Source organism: Microtus pennsylvanicus, chromosome 3, assembly GCF_037038515.1.
Source record: "Microtus pennsylvanicus isolate mMicPen1 chromosome 3, mMicPen1.hap1, whole genome shotgun sequence".
Lineage (NCBI taxonomy): Eukaryota > Metazoa > Chordata > Mammalia > Rodentia > Cricetidae > Microtus > Microtus pennsylvanicus.
The window spans coordinates 34,974,456-34,994,637 of NC_134581.1; the positions used below are offsets into that span (position 1 = coordinate 34,974,456).

A 20,182-nucleotide genomic window follows, 5' to 3' on the forward strand; every position below is an offset into this window, starting at 1 on the left:
CGCTCCCATCCCTCTCCTCCCCTCCCCTCTCCTTTTCCTCTCTTCTCTCAACACTTCTCTCCCTCATCAATTTTTTTCAAAGACATAGCTTGTTTGTTTGTTCATTTGTTTTCAACTATTATTTGCGTCTTTCTGCTATGTAGAACAGTTATGTGACATCCACCCTACCCAGAAGCTCCTTAAACAGGGAAGTAAACAACTAAAAGAAAATAGCACCAAAAACTCCCTGAAACTGACCGGACTTACTATGCTCCACCCTGCCAGAAGAAACAATAGAAGTTTATAGTTCCTCCTTTCAGGGGAAGTAAAGGTCTTGCAAAGAAGAAGACTCTGAGACCAGAAGCACTGCCTGGAAGAAACAAACCAGCCAGGTTGCCTTAAGGAGCTGTAGGTCAACCGAAGCACCTGAAAGGGCGCTGTCCAACATGCTGAGCTACCTGCAGGCTGTGTAGTGTGCTCCAGGTTTCCCAGCTCTGTGGACTGTCACCCATGCTGGGGTGAGCCTCCGTGATGCAGTTCTGTTTGAGTCATTTCTGCTACTGTAAGTAACCTCTTACCCATATTCCTATAAGTAACCGAGCAAATGTTCTATTTCTGTGAAGAGATGCCACGACCAAGGCAACTATTAGAAAGCATTTAATTGGGGACTGGCTTACAGTTTCAGAGGTTTGGTACATTGTCAGCATGGCAGGGAGCAAGGCAGCATGCATTCAGATCTGGAGCAGTAGCTAAGAACTACAACCTGATCATAGGCACAGAGACAGCGAGACAGAGACAGAGAGGAACTGGGCATGGGCTTTTGAAACCTCAAAGCCCATGTCCGGTGACAAACACACTTCCTCCAAGGCCACATCACCTATCATTTTCAAATAGTGCCACTCTCTAATAACTAAGCATTCAAATATATGAGCCTATTGGGACCATTTTTATTCAAACTACAACAGGAACCCCAATAAAACTCATTGGTTCACCAAGTTGGACTTTGGTGATATCTGTACTTTGGGAAGTCATGGGTTTCACATCTGAAGTGATTAGACAAGTGTGTTTCATCTCCCCAGGAAAAGTTTTGTCACACAATGTGAATTTACTTTTTTCCTTTTTCTTTAGATTGATGCTTAATAGTTAATTCTTTTTTTCCTCTTTTTTTGTTACTTATTTTGCTTGTTTATTTTAGATAGGGTCTTGCTACATAAGTAAGACTAGCCTGATATTTACAATGTAGCCCAGGCTGGCTTTAAATTTGTTGCATTTCTCCTGCCTCAGTCACTGGGATTATAGGCATATGCCACCATGTATAAGTGTTAAAGCTCTGAGGGGAAAGGTTTCCCCAGTGGAAGTGTTGCAGCTCTGAGGAAAAGGTATCCTGGTAGTTGGGAGTCAAGAGATACCACAAAGTCACACTGCACAACAAACCTCACACAAGATGGTGGCTGCCTCTGCTAAAGAGAGAAGCAGCAGGAAACCGAGCAGGAGGCAGGCTCATATAGGGTTTCCTGGGGGTAGGGGGACTCCAGGGTGGGGATTGGTGGGATTTCAAGTCCTGAGGTTGGAGCAAGCGCAGGAACTGGAGGAATTTCAAGCTCAGGGATTGGTGAGCTTTTGAGCTCATGGATTGGTGTGAGTGGGTGGGTTTTTAAACCAGGAAGTGAGCTGAAACCGTCTAATCTACACAATGTCCAGCTTCATTCCTAATATAAGCATTTTAATACTATACATTTTTTGTAGTCAGTGCTTTTTCTACAGACCATACATTTTGAAATGTTATATTTATTTTATTACCATTTAATTCAAAGTAATTTTAAATGTTTCTTTATGAGAAAATTAGACCTACAGGTACTTTGAGAGTCTAATTTAGTGATTTTTCAGATTTCTACCTTTTAATGACTTTGAATCCATTGTTGTTAAAAAAAATTCACAATTTGTTTGACTATAAATCTACGAAATATATTGAACCTAACTTTATAGTATACAATATTATCTATTCTAGAGGGTATTCTACATGCATTTAAAAGAATATGTCCCCCTGTTGCTAGATAAAATGTTTTACATTATATGACAGCTGAAGTAAGTTGGGGTTATTTTGAATAGTGCATACCCTCAATCGCTTGCTGTATACTTACCCTAGCAATTGTAAATATACAAGAAACATGCTGATGTCAGCTGTAATTGTGGATTTACCGTTGCTCCTTTTATCAGTTCTCACTTTGTAACATCCTGTTTGTAGCTCTGTTCCTAGATGTCTGGATGCGGAATTGGCTGTTGATGAGTTTAATGTTACGCAATGTGCTTCTGTCTTCCCCTTAACATCCCTACTATAAAGGCTACTTTAGGCAATATCCATATGGTTGCTCCAGCTTTATATCAGATCTACTAGGCTCTCATTTATATTCGACAAAATTCACCAATTAAAGTTTTCAGGTTCATACAATTGGGTAATAACTACCTTAGTCATGATACAAAACTTCTCCACTACTCTAAGAAAGTTTCTTTCTGGCCCTTTGGAATCAGTCCCCTTTCCTGACCCTTGGCCCCTGATATATTTTCTGGCTTGCAATTACACCTTTCTTAGTCTGTTACATAAACGGATCAAAACAGTAAATAATATTTCCGATGATTGAGCCACTTTCATGAAGCATAGTATATTTGAGATTCGTCCACACTGTTCATTCCTGTCTTGTTATTGCTTAGTATTCTGTTGTATGGACATGCCATATTTTCTCTAGCTATTTACCAATAGACTGGTTTCTTCCAGTTTGAGGCCATTGTATAAAGCTACTACAAATTTCAAGTAAAGATTTACAGATAAAGCTGTGTTTTTATTTCTTTGGGGTAAATATCTAGTTCGAGACTGTGGGGTCATATGGTACTAGTATAGGGAACTTCATGGCAGTGATCTTGGGCTTTCTTTAGTCACAAGGAGCTGCTGGAATCAGTCCCAGAAGGAGGACTTCGCAGCTGCATATTGAACCCGGACCAAGGGAAAAAACACTACAGGGCTGAACTCTGATGTGTATAAGTGGGCATATATGGCCTTAGGGGCTGAACAGAGGTCACCTGCATAAAGCGAGAAACAAGGCTGGAGAATTCTTAAGGGAAATTCTGACCTTCACTTTGGGAATTTAAAAGAATAGGTTAAGATAATGACCTCTGCAAATGCCAACCCATGAAATTATTAAACGAGTCCAATCCCAGGCAAACAACACTCGACATTCAAATGACATAAGATGCTCCATTTTAAAGGGCAGAAACTACATTTTAAGAGTGCAAATGATTCCAGTAGAGCGTAATCTGGGATTCTGCTAATGCCTTTGCTACTTACTTGCCACTCCCGCATACCACAGTATTGCTTTAAGACTAAAGCTGCTAGAATTACCTGCCCACTCCGCTCCCTGCTGGAACTGAGACAAGTTGAGCAGGCGCAAGGAGCTGAGGGCGCACAGGTAACGGTCGCCCTGCCACAGAATCTGACATTTCAAATCGCCCTGCCCATCTGGGCCTGGGCTGCCATTGACAGGCCAGCTGGTCACAGACGCGCTTGTAGGGAGAAGGGGCTGGGCTCTGTGGGCAGCACATGCCGCGGCCGCCCTTGTTTCGGCCTTCACAGCCCTCTCACCCCAGGTCCACGCCCGTGGCGATCGGGGCGCATCTCGCAGCTGTCCCGCAGGTGTGCGCGGCGCGCGTGCACCGGGTCCACACGGGGACGCGCAGGGGGTGTGGGGCGCATACGAGGAGGCGAGCTGCAGAGCGGCGGCGCCCCTGCCGTCCCACCCTCCCCTCCGCAGTCGCGGCCGGGGACGATCGCGTGCGTCTCCCCCCTCCCCACTCGCGTTTAAAGCGGAGGCTCCGAGGGGGCGGCGAGCGGGAGCGGCGGGGAGGGGGCCGCCGGCGCTCTGCAGAGAGCTGGCCCGGGTTCGTCGGCCGCCGTCACCTGACTCGTCGCAGGCGCTCCAGCTGAGGTGGGGGCGGGGATGGGGACGCCGCGCCGAGCGCTAGAGAGACGCGGCGGCGCTGGCGGAGGCGGCAGCGGGAGGGTACGGGCGCGGGGACCGCGGAGCTGAGCCAGGGACCCGGCCGGGGCTGCGAGCATCGCGGCCCGGGGACTCTGGGGCGGCGCGCGGCTGCAACCAGCCACCCCGCGCGGCGTCCGGGCTGCGGTGCTCTCGGGGCGGGGTGAGTACGCTGGGCTAAGCAGGTTCCCTCCCCTGCGCCCGGACCGGGGGATCCGAGGGATAATCCCCGGGCGCGGAGAAGGGCAGAGGCAGCCGGGTGACAGCTCGGTGGCGCGCTAGCGACCGGGCGGGGCCTGGGCTGTCGGCTCTCTGAGCTCCCAGCGGAGAAGGGTGAGGCGCGTCTCGGCTCTGGGTGGCCCTGCTACGGGGATGGGGAGAGAGGGAGGACGAGCCGCCTCAGCAACTGGACAGAAGGGAGGTGGCCGCGGCCCTGCGGGCTACCGTGGGAAGGGGGGGAGGGGGACACGCTGCGGCCCCCCGGCAGCGAGAGGTGCGCGCTCCTGGGCGCGGCGTCCGGAGTAACCCCGAAACGCACCGGGTCCCGCACCACGGGGTAGGGTTGCGCGGGCAGCGCGGATTGACAGAGCGAGGCCGGGATGTGGCGGCCGCTTCAGGGTGTGGGGAAGCGGGACAGTGGCGCGATGCTAGGACTACCTTGCGGGTGCTTGACAGCGCTGGACCACGATGGACCAGCAGCAGGGCTTGGCGCGTAGCTGGTCCCAAGAGGCGGTGCCAGGGCGGGGTCGGCGGAGGAGAGAGCCGCCGTGCGGCGGGAGCAGGCAAGGCCGGGGTGCTCCAGCCCAGGCGGTGCGGGTGAAAGCGGGACCGTCTCCTCTTAATTTCCTGCAGAAGAGGAGGCGGTAGACGCGGCCGGTGAAGATGTCGGGCCAAACGCTCACGGATCGGATCGCCGCCGCTCAGTACAGCGTGACTGGCTCTGCTGTAGCGAGAGCCGTCTGCAAAGCCACCACTCATGAGGTGATGGGCCCCAAGAAGAAGCACCTGGACTGTAAGCATCCTTTTATATAAGTGGAACGTGCGCATGGCATAGGGGCCTCAAAGGCCCGCAGCGTGGTCTTGGCTCTGTCATACTGCCTGAAGCCTTGGGAACAGGCTGCCCAGCGGGTTGCTCTTGAGCTTGTCTCTTCTCTGGCCTTGAAGATGAAACCTTGTCTATGAAGCCATTTTTCCTTCTGATGACCTCCAAGGTCCTAGAGGAGGAGGAAACACACGCACGCGCGCGTGCACCCTACACACACACACACACACACACACACACACACACACACACCCCTCTTCATAAAAATGTACATTTAGATTAAGTCTTTTGAATCATCTTTTGTTTTTCTCCACTCTCTGTAGGTTAAGGGAAAAATAAAAGAGAGATAGGTTCATGGATGGCCACACTTGTCACAATAATTTCTTAAGTGCATTTTGGATAATTGTAAAATCCTGCATTTCCCTGTGCTGCTGCTGAGGATCTGTGTGTGAATGTGGGCGAGTGTGTGTGTGTGTCATATGTCACTACACCGAACTGAACTGGAATAAATCCAGGCTATTGAATGAGCAGCTCCCACTTCACAGATAATGGCGATTTCATTCTAAACATCTTGGCATATTCCTTTGTCCTATTCTCAGAAAAATGTTGGGTGGGATAATTGTTTAGGTCACAAAATGGATGTACTTTCCGAGTTAGAGGTGGTACAATTCTAGATGAAAAACACTTTGTATATGGTAATTTCACATGGTCATTGGATGGAGAAAGCTTTATTCTGGTTTGGGAATCTATGTATTTCTGAAGGTTTCATGCAGGTAGTATAGGAAATCTTTTGCTGCTGAAGGGTGAATAGTGACATTTAGAAAGCTTTGGGCAGTGAGGTATCCCCAAAGCTACCCCAATTAGTATCCTGCAGTTTCTGTCTGTCTGTCTGACCTGCCTAGAGTCTTCTGTCCTTTCCTCATGTTCATTGCTAAAGGTCAGCATTGGCACAAAAAATATTTGCCCATGCTTATTTTCCCATCTCACTCCCTTGACCTCTTTTTTTTGGCCTGTTGTTTTGGGGTTTTATGTTTATATTTTGCATTTTATTTTTCTTACTTTAATACTTCTGCCTCTTGTGTTGCTGAGAAAATGGCACCACCACTCCTACCCCCAATCCCAGCTCCATCCTTTGCCTGAGCAAAGTTTGAGAAAGCTCTCAAATGGGCATTGTCAGAGCTGCCAGGTAGCACTGACGAATTTTCTATCTACAAGTTTGTCTGAGGGGAAGACATTATTATGCCTTCCCTGAGGCAATGTTTAACAAAATCTATTGATTACAGGATCTTATTTTATACATTGAATACTGGGTAAGAGAGGCTACCAGGGCCAGGACACCTCACAGGGGCAGAAATTATAAATTCATGACCAGCTCATTTTGCTGCAGCATGCTGAATCATTTAGCCGTCTTTCCATCAGTTTCCCCAACTCTGGAACACTGACTCACATCTTAGTGGTCATGTCAACCTAGAAAGTGCTCATGATAAAAAACTGAGTAGGTGATGGGTTTGCCACTCTTATAATAGATCAGCGTATTGATGGATGTCAGAGAGCATTCTCGGGTTTGATCATTTCAGGAAGACATCATTCAGATGAAGGCTAAATCTCCCAAATCTAATTAGTTATCTTTATCCTATGGATCTGGAAGCATCGCTTGACAGGTTTGAAAGTAGGGTATTTCCAATACCCCGGCATATGTTAATGAGTGGAGTGTCTTAGAAGACATGGATCATTGTAGAAGATTCCAAGTTAAAAGAAATAACCTGAACTAGGAACTGACTTTGTATTAAAAGGAGAATTATGTGTTACACTTTCTTGTGCTGGCTACTGAGCTTTTCAGCTGGGATAACAAACCTGGATTGCTTTTAAGTACTGCATTTACCTGCCATCTGTGGTTGGTAATCTGCTCTGTTGGGAAAGGGGAGGAATGCTTAGCCTAACTAGTCTCCAAAACGCCGACCTTGCTTTTGTGGTTGTGTGTGAACTTCACAACTCACATACACATTATAATCTTTCTACCTGAGACATTCTTAATTCTGTTGAGTTCAAAACTGAACCACCTCTGAGGAGTGTGTTTAGTGGCTTTTCTTTTTATTGTTTTATCTTTTTATTAAAATATAAATGATTAGCGGGGTGTTGGTGGCACACATCTTTAATCCCAGCACTCAGGAGGCAGAGGCAGGCAGATTTTTGTGAGTTCGAGGCCAGCTGGTCCACTGAGCTAGTGCCAGGACAGGCTCCAAAGCTACACAGAGAAACACTAAGAACAAAACAAAACAAAAACATAAATGATCTTCCCCTTGAGCTTAGTCTTCGGGTGGACTTTGAAAAGTCAGGTGTCACGCTCCTGCTAAAAGACTGTGTGGAAAATTGCCAATTTAAATTGGTTACTGCTCAGAATTCTTTGTGAAGTTTCTTTATGAAGCAGTAGGTACTCTCAGTAGTTAAGAGACAGAGGTAAAGTACATTATTCTTGTTAATAAGACATATGGATACATTACCTAAGTTTGTCTGTAGACACTGAACCACCAAAGCAATAGTTTAGCTTTGAAGCATCATTATATAACGATTAGGAGGAAGAGATCAGAACAGGTTGGTAGTCTGAAACAAAAAAAATGTATTATTAGTTGGATTTGCACAGTTTTTAGTTTGGAGTTTCAGTTGGGAGATAATGAGTACAGTTTAAGATTATGTGATTTCCTAAAGTATTGGATTAGTTGGTCTTAGAACTTCATGAAATTAATATTTGATATTAGAGTGCTAGCTTAAAAATTAGTATTTTTAGAGTAAGAGACTAAAAATAATTATTGCTAATTATGGTGATTTATACAATGTTGCTTAATAGTATATGATTTGCATGTTTGAAGAGATAATTTAACATTGGGGGCAGAATCTGATGGGGTAAAATGTCGGGGTAAATAGAGTCAGTTTCTCAGGGTTGGTGTTTCTGGGTATGTTTCTTGTTTTTGCTTTTGTTTTTAGATATGGCACTAGATTGTGAACCCAGAGCCCAGTGTATGCTGGGCAGACACTTTACCACTAATTTGCATCTGTAGCCCAGATTTTCTTTCTTCTGGCAACATTATCTTTCTTGAAGGGAGAAACAGATTCACATAGTCAGTAGCTGTATACCAAATGTTAAAAATATTGTAAGTATTAGTAATCTAAAGAATTCTTTAGATTTCTTAGCTGATCTACAAATTTCATTCTCTACCCTACCTACCAGCATCCAGTAATCATGTTGCCCCACTTGCACACTTAGAGACTTCACCAATAGTGGTTTCCTGGGGTGATGTGTGCAGCCTCGCCTTACTTCCTCTGTAACTTCATGTGTGTGTGTTTGGTAGCATATAAAATGCCCAGGACTTAACAGGGCATGCGTCGGTCTCCTTACCAATATGCTACTTGGCAATGTGCTATCCTCCTCTGTGTTGTGGTTAGCCTCAATGTTAGCCCAAGTCAAATAGCAAGAAAACCCTAGAAGGCACCAAGTACTGGTCCTGTAGGTTCCAAGTACTGCTCTGGGGTTTAACAGAAATACAGAATTGGTCCCAAGAACCATCTGTGGAGGAAATTCAGAATGTATTGCAGCTCTGGTGTAAGATTCCTTTGAATGATTAATGCTGATGGTCAGAGTATCTGAATTAAAATAATCATAGTTCAAACGCATGCTCATCAATAACATCATGCCAAAGCAAGTGGAAAACCCATTGGCCTACCAGAAATGTTACTTTTCTCTCATTATTATTCTTAAAAGTTTTGATAATGAGTTCATCCCACAGAAAAGTGATTCAAGTCCTGAATCTCTTTGAGAGATATTAAAAGTTTATTCATCATTCTTTTCCCCCCAAGTCCCCAAAACTAGTCTTCTCTAATACATTAGTATATATATATATTTGCATGCTTAGTAATCCTGACATATATTTTGACTTATAGAAGTGCAGTTTGAGCCAGGCATGGTGGTGGAGGTCTGTATTTTCAGCATTTAGGAGGTAGAAACATAAGGAAGGAGATCAAGGTCATCCTGGCCTACATAGCAAGGCCTTATAGGTTTACATCAGATCCCTGTCTCAAAAGACTAAAAAATCAGAAGAGAAAGAAATTTAATCTGTGCTAGTACAGTGGCTACTATATTTGTACCAAATGTATGCTTTTTATATATTGAAAGATGTGATGATTGGTGAATAAATTTAGAATCATATATAAACGATACTGAGTATATTGTGTGATTTTCAATGTAAGATATTAATTGGCTCTGTAGGATAATTATCATCGACTAGTTGTTTTGATTTAATTATTTCCCATTGTCTGGAAACATTCTATTATTTCCTATACCCGGGTGTACTGTGTGCCTTCTAGATTATATCAGAAGACCTAGCCCAATTGTGAAGATGTCTTAAAACAGTCTATATCAGTTTTTGGATAGGCAAGAAGAGAGGGGGAAAACATATGTCTGAAAAGCATTTAATCTGACTATAATTTGTGTTGGAAGTACTAGAGGAGGCCTGTGCTGTTCCTAGCATATTGGGTGGAGGAAAGAGAACAAGAGGAGTTGGGTGACTTCTAGGAGAGAAGCAGAGGACTTGAAGAGAGTCTTGACTCTGGTTCAGTGACTTGTATGAACTTTGGGTCTGGTTAATTTCAGTGTAATATTTTGATATCTAATTTTTTTAAAATAAAGTTAATTATAAATAAGGAGTTGTGGGTAATAGGTAGCAGTGTGCTGTTCATCACTAGTGGAATAGCAAGATTTTTTTATGAATTAAAAATTTCTTATTGTTGGTGCTGGAGGTTGGACTCAGAATCTCATACATGTTCAACACATGTTGGGCCACAATACTATATTCTTAGTCTTTAAAAAACACTGATTCATTTATGTTTTCTAGTGAGTTGAAAATGGAAGGATATAAAATAGGTAAGGTCATATCTTAATTGCAGTATTAACATGCAATTCTTTATAATGAAATCTGGAATTTTGGTGCCTTGCTAGTTAAACATTCACTTAATGGCTGCTACATACTTCTTTGAGATGTAGTCCGTATGTTAGGTTCTTATAGCTTTCTTTTAGCTTTCCACAAAGATCCTTTAAAATCTTACTTCCTTCTTTTAAGTAAATCCCAGATAGGTTAGGGTATTCTTCAGGGCTTAATTTGGTTTCAGTAATTTGGTAAGGAAGGTCAGAAGTGACACAGGACCCTGTTCCTTGAAGACCACCATTGTGTTCACTACAGGGTTGTGTTTTGGTGACTCTGCTCCTGAGCCGGCAGATTTGAACAATCTTCAAGTAGAATCATAGTGTCTTTAAGTCATTTGGAAAGCCACACTTTTTAACCATTAAAATATATAGGCTTATTTCTTTTCTCTTGTAAGTTCCTTTTTCTTTGCCTAGAAACCTGTTTACTTGTGTTTTCTTTGGGGAAATTATATAATGTGGTGAGTCATGTGGGAACTGTTCTGCCCTGCTGTCAATTTTACCTTGACCTGTAAGACATGGACTCTTGCCTTGGGGCAGTAGGATGAAAGTAGACCCTGAAGCCCAGGCTTTGTGCCCCTGCCTTCTTACTATCTCCTCCTTTGTCCTACCTGCCTGAGGACACCGACTCCTTGTGTAACGAGGTTTCTCTGTAACACATGGTGAAGGTGAACCTGTGTTGTAAAGGGTTGGTCAATGTGCTGGGCCAGCAATCCAGGAGAGTCAGAGGACAGCTCCTCACCTGCTCTGTGTTGTTTGACCTTTTGGTAAGATCACTTGACGACTGCCCTTTCATTAGCACTTTTATTTTCAACTACAACTGCCCTCATTCAAGTGTGAGTTATTCTCCCTGTCATCAGAATCCTTAACCTCACATTCTAGCTGTTTTATACCCAATTTTATTTTATTTTATTTTATTTTATTTTATTTTATTTTATTTGATTTTTCGAGACAGGGTTTCTCCGTAGCTTTTGGTTCCTGTCCTGGAACTAGCTCTTGTAGACCAGGCTGGCCTCGAACTCACAGAGATCCGCCTGCCTCTGCCACCCGAGTGCTGGGATTAAAGGCGTGCGCCACCACCGCCCGGCTACACCCAATTTTAAATATCTTCATTTGAGCAAACAAAACCACCTATGTAATGTTCCTGGACTTCATGGAGTCTTCCGGAAGCCAGCCTGTCAACCGTGCCTTATGTCCTATGGCACATTTTCTTGAAGTAGTGACTGCAAAGATTTGTTACCCTCTTCAGATATCCTGTGGCTTTGCCTTTAATTCAGTCTTAAGCTATCGCCATTGCAGTTGTGCGCCCATCACCCACTCCGTTGGCCAAGCTGATAACCTGAGCGCTGTCTCTGACACACAAATACACTGCCATTCTCTGGTCCTGGAACCATCAGTGCTGAGGCCTTGGTGGCTAAGGCTTCAGCTGTTGGAAGTCTGGGGACATCTGGGGAGACGACATTTACTTATCCACCACTACTGCTGCTAGCCATTAACACAAGTACCGTGACTACCACTTTCACCACTGTTCAGTCCTATGCTTCTCTTGGCTCCTTCCTTTGAATTATGTCAGTTCTAACTTTCCCCTTTTTGCAGTCTGGAAGCTATATGTACCATTTTTCAGCCTTTAGATTGGTCATATCTGGTAATATTTTTGTAATAAAAGAAATTTAGGAATTTTTAAGACTTTTGCATTGTATGCCATTGTTGTCCAAGTTTGACTGCCCCTGTAGTTTCAGCCTCAGTGGTTATTCTGTAGAGGCAGTGTTTGGGTAGCCATCACCACCTTGTATCAGACCGTTCCTTTTTCTGGTGTTTTCTGGTGGTTTCCTCAGTAAGGCTGTGTGTCTAAACAGCTTTTATTGTCGTCATGGTTTGGAGAGATAGTCGAAGAACTCTAGGATGACAATTCCCGTGTGCAAATACTAGCTCACTCATTTGGCCTCTGTTGCTGCTCCTAAGAATCGTTGGTCCACCTGCTTTTAAATGATCACCCGCTTTATGATTTCTTTAAAGAATATTAAACTGCCATGGCCTTCTCTAGCATGTGTGTAGATGTGGCTTCCCTATTGTCTGTCCTGTTGGAACTGTATTGGGTTCCCTGAACTGAGAATTACCATCTCTCATCAATTCTAGAAAATTCTCAGTCTTTCGATTATCATTGATTACTCCCTATACCCACCCATTCTCTTTTGTCTCTGACCTTCAAGTGTAACTTGATATAGTACACATTATATCCTTTCAAGTCCAAATATACCTTTCATAGTTTCCAGTACTTTTCTATTGAGCATGCCTCGTTTTTCTGATTCTATCTACTTTATTTTTCCTCTCTCTCTAGCTGTGTCTTAAAGCTTTATTCACCCGCAGTTATAACTTAATAATTTTTTTAAGTTTTCAAGTTTTTCAGATCTGCTCATTTGGGGACGGCATATGTTCCTTGCTCATTTTTTTTTGGATCCCATTTTAAATTTTCCCCACTTTTAGCCAAGCAAATTTTATTTTTTGTTTTACATGGAACCCGAGACCCTGCTTTTGTCTAGTTCAGCCTGATCCTGACCCTCACTCATGGTGTTCTCAGACGTTTCATAGTTTTAGCTTCTGAAGTTGTGTTGGCTAGGTGTCCGTCAATAGGAAAACCCCAGAACACGGTGTCTCATAGAGTTCGTGCTCGCGGCATGAAAAACCCACAGGTGTCCCATCCTGGATTGATTTCCGTTTTCTCATCTAAAGCAGGCCCGTGTTTGTGATTTTCATCCATATCTAAAAATTTAAAAAACTGAAATTGGTTTTGTAAATCTTTGGTGACAGAAGTTGGCCTGCTAGTCTGCATACCCCCTACCCTGAAGTATGTGTGTTCAACAACAGACATGTTGTTACTATAACACTGTTTCCCAGATTATACTGGGGTGTTAGTGTGTGGCGTGTCTCAGGCTTTGGCTGAACCTGAAAAATTGTGAAATCAGGGCTATATGGCCCTAAGTTCCTGAGATACTGGGGTGTTAGTCTGTGGTATACATTTTCATCACAAACTTGAGACAGGGAAGGCTGTGGTTACAAAGGCCCCAGGGATTTTCCCTCATCCTCCTTGAGTTTAGCCTTAATGTGACACATTGTATTGTTTCCCTTTGCTAAAGAGCCTTCTTTGTGTGTGTGTGTGTGTGTGTGTGTGTGTGTGTGTGTGTGTGTGTGTGTGTGTGTGTGTTAGTTTTACTAAGGGTGCAGCCCCGAACCTGAGCACCTTATATGTGGGTCTTCATTTCTTAGTCCCGGAAGACTGGGCACGTGTTGCCCATGAAGCTGTTAGATGATGGCACCTGGAGGTCATTTGGATTCAACACATGCTTTCCTTCACTTCAGTGCTGCTCTGCCCTAGTGGTTTCCTTTGTGCTTTGGTCCTGGGCATTCGTTCATTACCTTCTGAGGAAGTGGGATGTGCGTGGAAGGATGTCTTTCCCTGGTGGTCCACCTGTGCCCTAGGAATGAGCCCTGCCTGCTTTGCTCTTGTTCTCAGTCTGCCTCCCTCCAGTTCGCTCCTGAACTGTGTTTTAGTTCACTAAAATCACATACACTGCATTGCGTTCAGTCTTGTGCACATGTTGTTTCTAACCCCCAACTTGGGTGTGCTTGCTTAGGACTGGGATGGCTCCCTGCGTCTCATAACTGCAGTGGGCGTCCGTGTGGGTTTTTCCCCCTGGTCGGAGCTCCTTCAAGCTCCTCTAACACCAGACAGAATGTGAACTAGTTTGGGGTTTAAATACTAACTGGATAACTAATTTTGTTACAAACTTCATTCTTCCCTAACTTTAGGTCTTTCCCCACATGCTTTTACCTAATAACATTAAAACTTCGTTGGTTAAAAGACCATAAAATCAATTAAAAATAGGGTATCTCAGAAAATCAGTTTAAAAAGCCCATTATACTGCTTAATGTAAGTAGTTAATGCATAGTGCCTGTTAGCCTCTTTCCAGTTACATTCTTGGGATATGATAAAAATTATATTTTGGCAGATGGCTATGGTGTGTGCCTATAATTCAAGTATTCTGGAGACCAAGGCAGGGGGATAATGAGCTCAAAAAGGTCACACTGAACTACATAGAGAGATGCTGTCTCAAAGAACCAAAAACCAAAATTTAAAAAAATGGTTGAGTGAAATCATAAATTTGACAAGAAACATGTAATTAATGGTCAGGATTTATAAATTGGTAAGACATTAAATTTTGATTATGGCTGTACTCTTTGGGTTGTGTATTTGAAGTGTATGTGTACTCTTTGGTATATTTGGAATTAATGTTATAGAAAGTTCTTCAGCATTCTCTGTGTGTAAATGTATGCTTTTACTTTCTTTGCGTTAGTCAGTTGTGGTTGAGTACTACTTTCAATGACTGCTCTATGATTTATGAACATGTATTTTAAACATGGGAAGGAAAGTTAAAAAATGATAAAACATAATTCAGACACAAACTCTGAATTACTTTGAAGTCCTATTATTCAAAATTCAATAATACTTTTTACTAACATGATGACATTCCCATTCATGATTTGGAAGATGGGGATGGAGATGAAGCTCAGTGGTACTGAACATGCCTGGCATGTATCTATGGCCGGCACGAATCAGTGGCTGGTTTGTATAGGTACTGGGTTTGATCACCAATAATGCAAAAGGGGAAGGAAGGGAAGAAAGGAAAGGAAGGGAGGGAGGGAAAAAGGAAGGAAGGAAGGAAGGAAGGAAGGAAGGAAGGAAGGAAGGAAGGAAGGAAGAAAGGAAGGACTTGAAGCATTTAGAAAAGTAATGAATAAGAGACAAATTTAACTTAAAATAGTATTCTTTTTATCTTCATAAAGAGAACAATAAGTGTCAGAGTATTTATTTCTCCACTTAGTTGGAGAAATTGGAAGTTACTTTCAGTCTTGAGACTTTGAGTATTTATTTAGCATAATAGCATGACTTATTCATTTGATAAATATTTACCAAACGTCAGGAATTGTTCCAGGAGGCAGGGATACCCTGGAGAGTAAGATGTTGCCTGTGGCATCAAGAGAGCTAGCAGCTTGGTAGGGAAAGACCTAATTACCAGTGATTTCAGAAGCATTAAGGTTTAGCAGGGAAAGAAAGACCACAGTGGAGGTGCATTGTAGAAATGGTGTTTAAGGTCAGACTTTAAGGATCAAAGGAACTCACAAGGGTGAGGTGGAGACAAAGGCTGCTTGCTGCTCAGCAGACAGCGGCTCCTGCAGAGAAGGCACGCCTTAGGAACTTAAGCTGACAGCTGTAGAAGGCTGGTAGTGTAAGAGGTCAGATCCTGGAAAACATGGCTTCTGAACGGCTGCACCCCCACCTGCAGGACCTTCAGGGCTAGACAAACCTTAGGTAGCTCTGGATGCCCAGTTTTTACAGTAAGAAGTTGAGTTCCAGGGGCAAAATCACACGTTTTCTGTGTGTTGATACTGGTAATTCTTACTGTCTTGAGCAGCTCACTCCTCCAGTGTGTCATTGCTTTGTTGGCCTCATTCTGGTTGGTAGATGCATGCGTGAGAACCTCAGCTGCAACTCTTGATTATCCCGGTTAGCATCAGCGTATGCAGGCTGCAGCTGTTCTAGCTTCTACGTGGTAATTCAATAGACTCTGGCTTAATGTAGTTGTGTTGTGTTCTGTTTCTCTTATCCCATCAAAGTTGCCCTGTGCTCATGGTTTTATGACCCTTTCCTTAAGCATTTTGATATGTAATGTTCTGTTTTTTCCAGCCCTCATACGAGCATGAGTGTGCCCATGGAAGGGTCCACAAGGAGCTACTTTTCAGTCTTCAGCAGTGAAAAGGCTGAACGAACCACTTAACCCTTGAATCAGTCCTTTGCTTAGTGTTTATTTACTTGTTCCTTTCAGTAAAAGTTCTCACTATCCTCTAAATGAAGTTTTTAATTTTTATCTATCTTTTTCATAGTATTTTGTGGTTCTATAGTATATAGTATATATTAGTATATCTGTGTTGTCATGGCATTTTACCATGCTAAGGACCTCCCCTTTCCCTCTCTCTCTCTCTCTTTCTGTGTCTATATGTGTGTATACATATGTATATTTATCACACACTTCATACAATTAACCATTTTATTTGTAAATTGTACTCATAATTTTATAACCTAATGTTGTGAGTTGAGAGAAGTGTCTCTTCACTTCAGCTCAGCCTTGCTTGCCCAGATGAAAAAGAAAGAGTGTGAGTTACCGATGGGTGGAAGTATAAATTAGCCTTCATCTTGGGGAGGATCTGTTGTCAGTATCAGCTGAAACCCCTGATAACCCTTTGAACTAGTAATTTGACTTCTATAGGTTTTATCTTGGAAAAATAGAGAATTCATGAATGTTTGTTATATCTTTGTATATATTCCTTAGTGCTTTTTAAAAAAACAATGATGTCTTCAAATAAATACTGGAAAACCTCAAAACTGGAAAGTTAAAGTATATTTGTCATAGAAATTGGAACATGAAGACATGGTTCCAATTTTAGTGTATGCATGTACTGGTGACATGTGTTTCTGGAAGACTATACACCAACATGTTCTCTATGGATTGAAGGACTTGTGTTTTCTACTTTGTACCCTTGTCGATAATGACTGTTTTGTTTCTGTGTTAGAGGAGTACAGACAAACTGGTTATGGCAAATGAAGGACCATTTTGTCCTTTATAACCAATATGAGGAAAGGGCATGGATGGATTTGGACCCTCAGATGCTTATTCAGGATTCTTTTCCCACATCTGTTTTCTGTTTCTTTTCCATGTGGAATCGGTGATTCAAACTTTATTCTTGCAGGACAACGTTCTCAATGAGTCTGGAAGTGTGGTTTGCTATCATCGCAGCCTCACTGAGAAATTAGCTTTCTTGCTATAGCTAGAGTTTGACAAAAATCATAACAGACAGTTTATTTCTTTTCTCAGGTTGCTCCATGTCTGTGGCATGGCACCATGTGTCTAGTTACTTTCTGTGTCTGTGATAAATACCATGGCCGAAAGCAATTTGGAGATGGAAGGGTTTATTTCATCTTACTGGTTATCATCTTTCATGAAGAAAAGTCAGGGTAGAAGCTCAAGGCTAGAATCAGGAATCAGAAGTCATGGAGGAATGCTGCTTCCTGGCTTGCTCCTCAGGACTGGCTCACCTTGCCTTTTTATAGACCCCAAGACTACCTGCCCATAAGCGGCACCACCCATAGTGGGCTGGGTCCTTCACGTCAGTCATCAGTCAAGGCTTGCCTATAGACCAGTCTTAAGAAGGCACTTTCTCAATTAAGGTTCCCTCTTCCCTGACATCCTTAACTTGTGTCAAGTCAGCAAAAATCTAACCAACACACCATGATTGTCAAGCTCAGCCAGAACTACCGTCTTGGCATCAGTCCCAAGAGCTAGGGATCAGGTGCAAATTTTCCTTCCGACTTCTGTTGCGGAATGCTTTGGATAGCACTTTTCAGTCTCTTGCCTAGGGCCTTAGACTCATCCACTGAAGTCTAGCTAATGAGGAAGACAGAAAAGGAAATATTCCAAGAGATGGGACCAGATCTATATGGCATTCCTATCTGTTTCACTGGTAAGAACTCAGCCAGTGGCATCAACAGAGTTAGAGGACAGTCTCTAACTGTGAGCGCAGGAGAAGAAAATAGCTTGTGAACACAGGACAGTGATCCTCCCATGCCCATGGAAAGGGCACTGGAAATATTTCTCTTGTGCCTGTGGGATCTCGGGAATTCTCACTATCCTCAGCATAACAGTTATCCATATGTACAGTGAGCTGGCTGAAATGAGTCCTTTCCAGTGGGTAGATGGTTCTGGAAATGAGTAGCTAGAGGCCAGGCACTGGTTCCCTGCGCTTGGCACACATGACAGATGGGCCTTTGTGCTCTGGTCTGTGTAGTTTGGTTTGGTCTTAAACTTTTACCTGTGTGCAATGGTTTGGATTTCCACTCTCAAACATAGTTGATATGTAAACTGAAGCCAGTGCAGCACCCCTAGTCTGGGCAATTTTTCCATTTTAAATATAACACAAGCTTTTCGCCGAATTTGTGCAGATGCCTAGTGTTTGCAGTCCGTGTAGACAAATCAGAGCTCGGGACCCATCTTCTGGTGGCCTTGTGATTTTAAGCTAGTAACACGCAAGTATATCAACTAGCACATCAGTGGCAGACTCCTAAAAGATAGTTCTCTAGATCTGCCTGATGCTTTTATTGGTTAATGAATAAAGAAGCTACTTGGGCCTATGGCAGGGCAAAGTAGAACAAGGCAGGAATTCCAAGCAGAGGTAGAGTCAAGGAGATGCCATGTAGCTGCCACAGGAGACAACGCTGGAGCTTTACCCAGTAAGCCACAGCCTTGTGGTAATACACAGAATAATAGAAATGGGTTAATTTAAGATGTAAGAGTTAGTTCCTCAGAAGACTAAGCCATTGGCCAAGCAGTGTTGTAATTAATATAGTTTCTGTGTGATTATTTTGGGTCTGGGTGGCCAGGAAACGAAAGAGCAGCCTCTGACCTACAAAAGGTGACAATTTATTTTATATTTTAAGCATTAATGGAGACAAGTAAGGTTATTTTGAGAAAGTAAAAGGACTGTTTTGAGCTTTGCATCTAAAATTGAAAATTTTTCTGGGCAATCAAGTCTGGTAGTACTCTATCATCTTTAAAAGTGAATTATGCAAGATATTCTCTTTGAACCTCTTCTTGGGTACCTACATGGATAGAATTTCCTTCTAAATTTAAAGTTCATCTCAATTAACTTTTTAATGTAAGACACACTGGCACTCTGTCTTTACCTATAATACTTAGGTGAAAGGGAAAAAGGCTCTCTAGAGGGGAAGCAGGGCTAGTGTGAGCACAGGCTGGGCATGGCAAATAGAAGCGCAGCTGAGGTCTTCCTCAGAAGGACCCTCTGAGGTCAGTGTCCCTTTCCCAAGCTTGCAGAGGAGAGGAAAGGCTCATCCAGTGCCTGCCACTGCTGACAGGAGAGAGGTCAGGATTTCTTCGCATGTTCTATCGCAAGGTTCATGTTTCCTTTCCCACCTTTGCATGGCATCGCTTGCTTATCCGCCCAGTGTTGTAAGAAGTAAAAATACAAAACAGAAACAGATAAAATCCCGAGATTGTGTCAAGGAAGTTCAGTAGCTATTTCATTACAGGGATAAACCCCTATGCAGCCTATCTTTGGATAATAGCAGGGGAAATGTGAAGGGTGTGGAATCAGATGACTGTCCAGAGCCCATTTGCTTCTCGCCAGGGTGCCTGTTGTAGGCTTGTATGAAGGCATTTATTTCGACACACTCTAGCGATATTGGGAGCTGTGAAGCATACAGCTTAGAAAGAGCTCCAACAGATGACCCAGGCTAACCCTGATACTGCTGCCTTCTGGCTCTGATCTTAGTCAGATAAATTGAGTTCCTGCAGGTCTTAGTCTTCTCCTTTCTAAGGCATCCTGAAGTTACGGTAACAATGAAAGGAATATGTTTGCTAAAATCAGTGGTAACAGACCAACCCAAATGACTCTACAAATGGTTCCTATTAGAGGAAAAGGTGGAGGTACAGCAAGCAGCAATGAATTTGTTAAAGAACAGCCTGGCTTCAGCTGCTCTGGGCTCTTCTGTGGTATCTGCTTGAGAAATTAGGTTTTTGTTGTTGTTCAGTTTTGTTTTTGTATGAAAGGGAGAAAAGGGCAACTAATCCTCCATTATATTTTCCTGTATTTTGGGCCAGTGGCATGCGTTAACACTAATTATTAGGATATAGATGTAGCATGTTCAGTTTAAATCATCTCGTAAAATCAAATACGAAAGCCTGGGATATGCATCATGGTTTGCTTGGTGGCTGTGGATTTCTAAGGCTCAGCGTTGTGGCTTTAGACTTGCGTTTCTTTTTAGATATTATTTTAAACTTTTCAAATATGGGATTAACAAAAGTGTGATTGGTTATTTAAGAAAAACAGTGGCACTTGACCCCCGAAATGTTTAAGACACATGGAAATGAGAAGAACAAGACTTGAAGTGGACTTGTTATTATGGTTAATGGTTCATATTGTTCTCGTTGTACACTGTTGTCCAGTTAAAAAGACGCAAAGAAAATGGTGGTGGGGGGGGACATTAAATTACAATTTTTTATTTAAGCGTCAATATATGCAGTTAAGAAAGAC

At 43.0% G+C, this 20,182-nt stretch overlaps 1 protein-coding gene across 18 annotated transcripts in view; it reads left to right on the top strand.

Annotated features, from left to right (window-relative positions):
• The first annotated feature begins 3,741 nt into the window (after window positions 1-3,741).
• Snap91 (synaptosome associated protein 91) overlaps window positions 3,742-20,182 on the top strand; it is a 110,808-nt gene continuing 94,367 nt past the window's right edge. For 9 of the 18 annotated variants that reach the window (XR_012909977.1, XR_012909974.1, XR_012909980.1 and 6 more), the window contains exons 1-2: window positions 4,032-4,170; window positions 4,860-5,019. Coding sequence is in view for 8 of the 18 variants with exons in the window: in XM_075965061.1 (XP_075821176.1) it covers window positions 4,890-5,019 (130 nt within the window). In the remaining 10 variants the exon portion in view is untranslated. The other 9 variants (XR_012909981.1, XM_075965062.1, XR_012909975.1 and 6 more) reach the window with 8 other exon arrangements.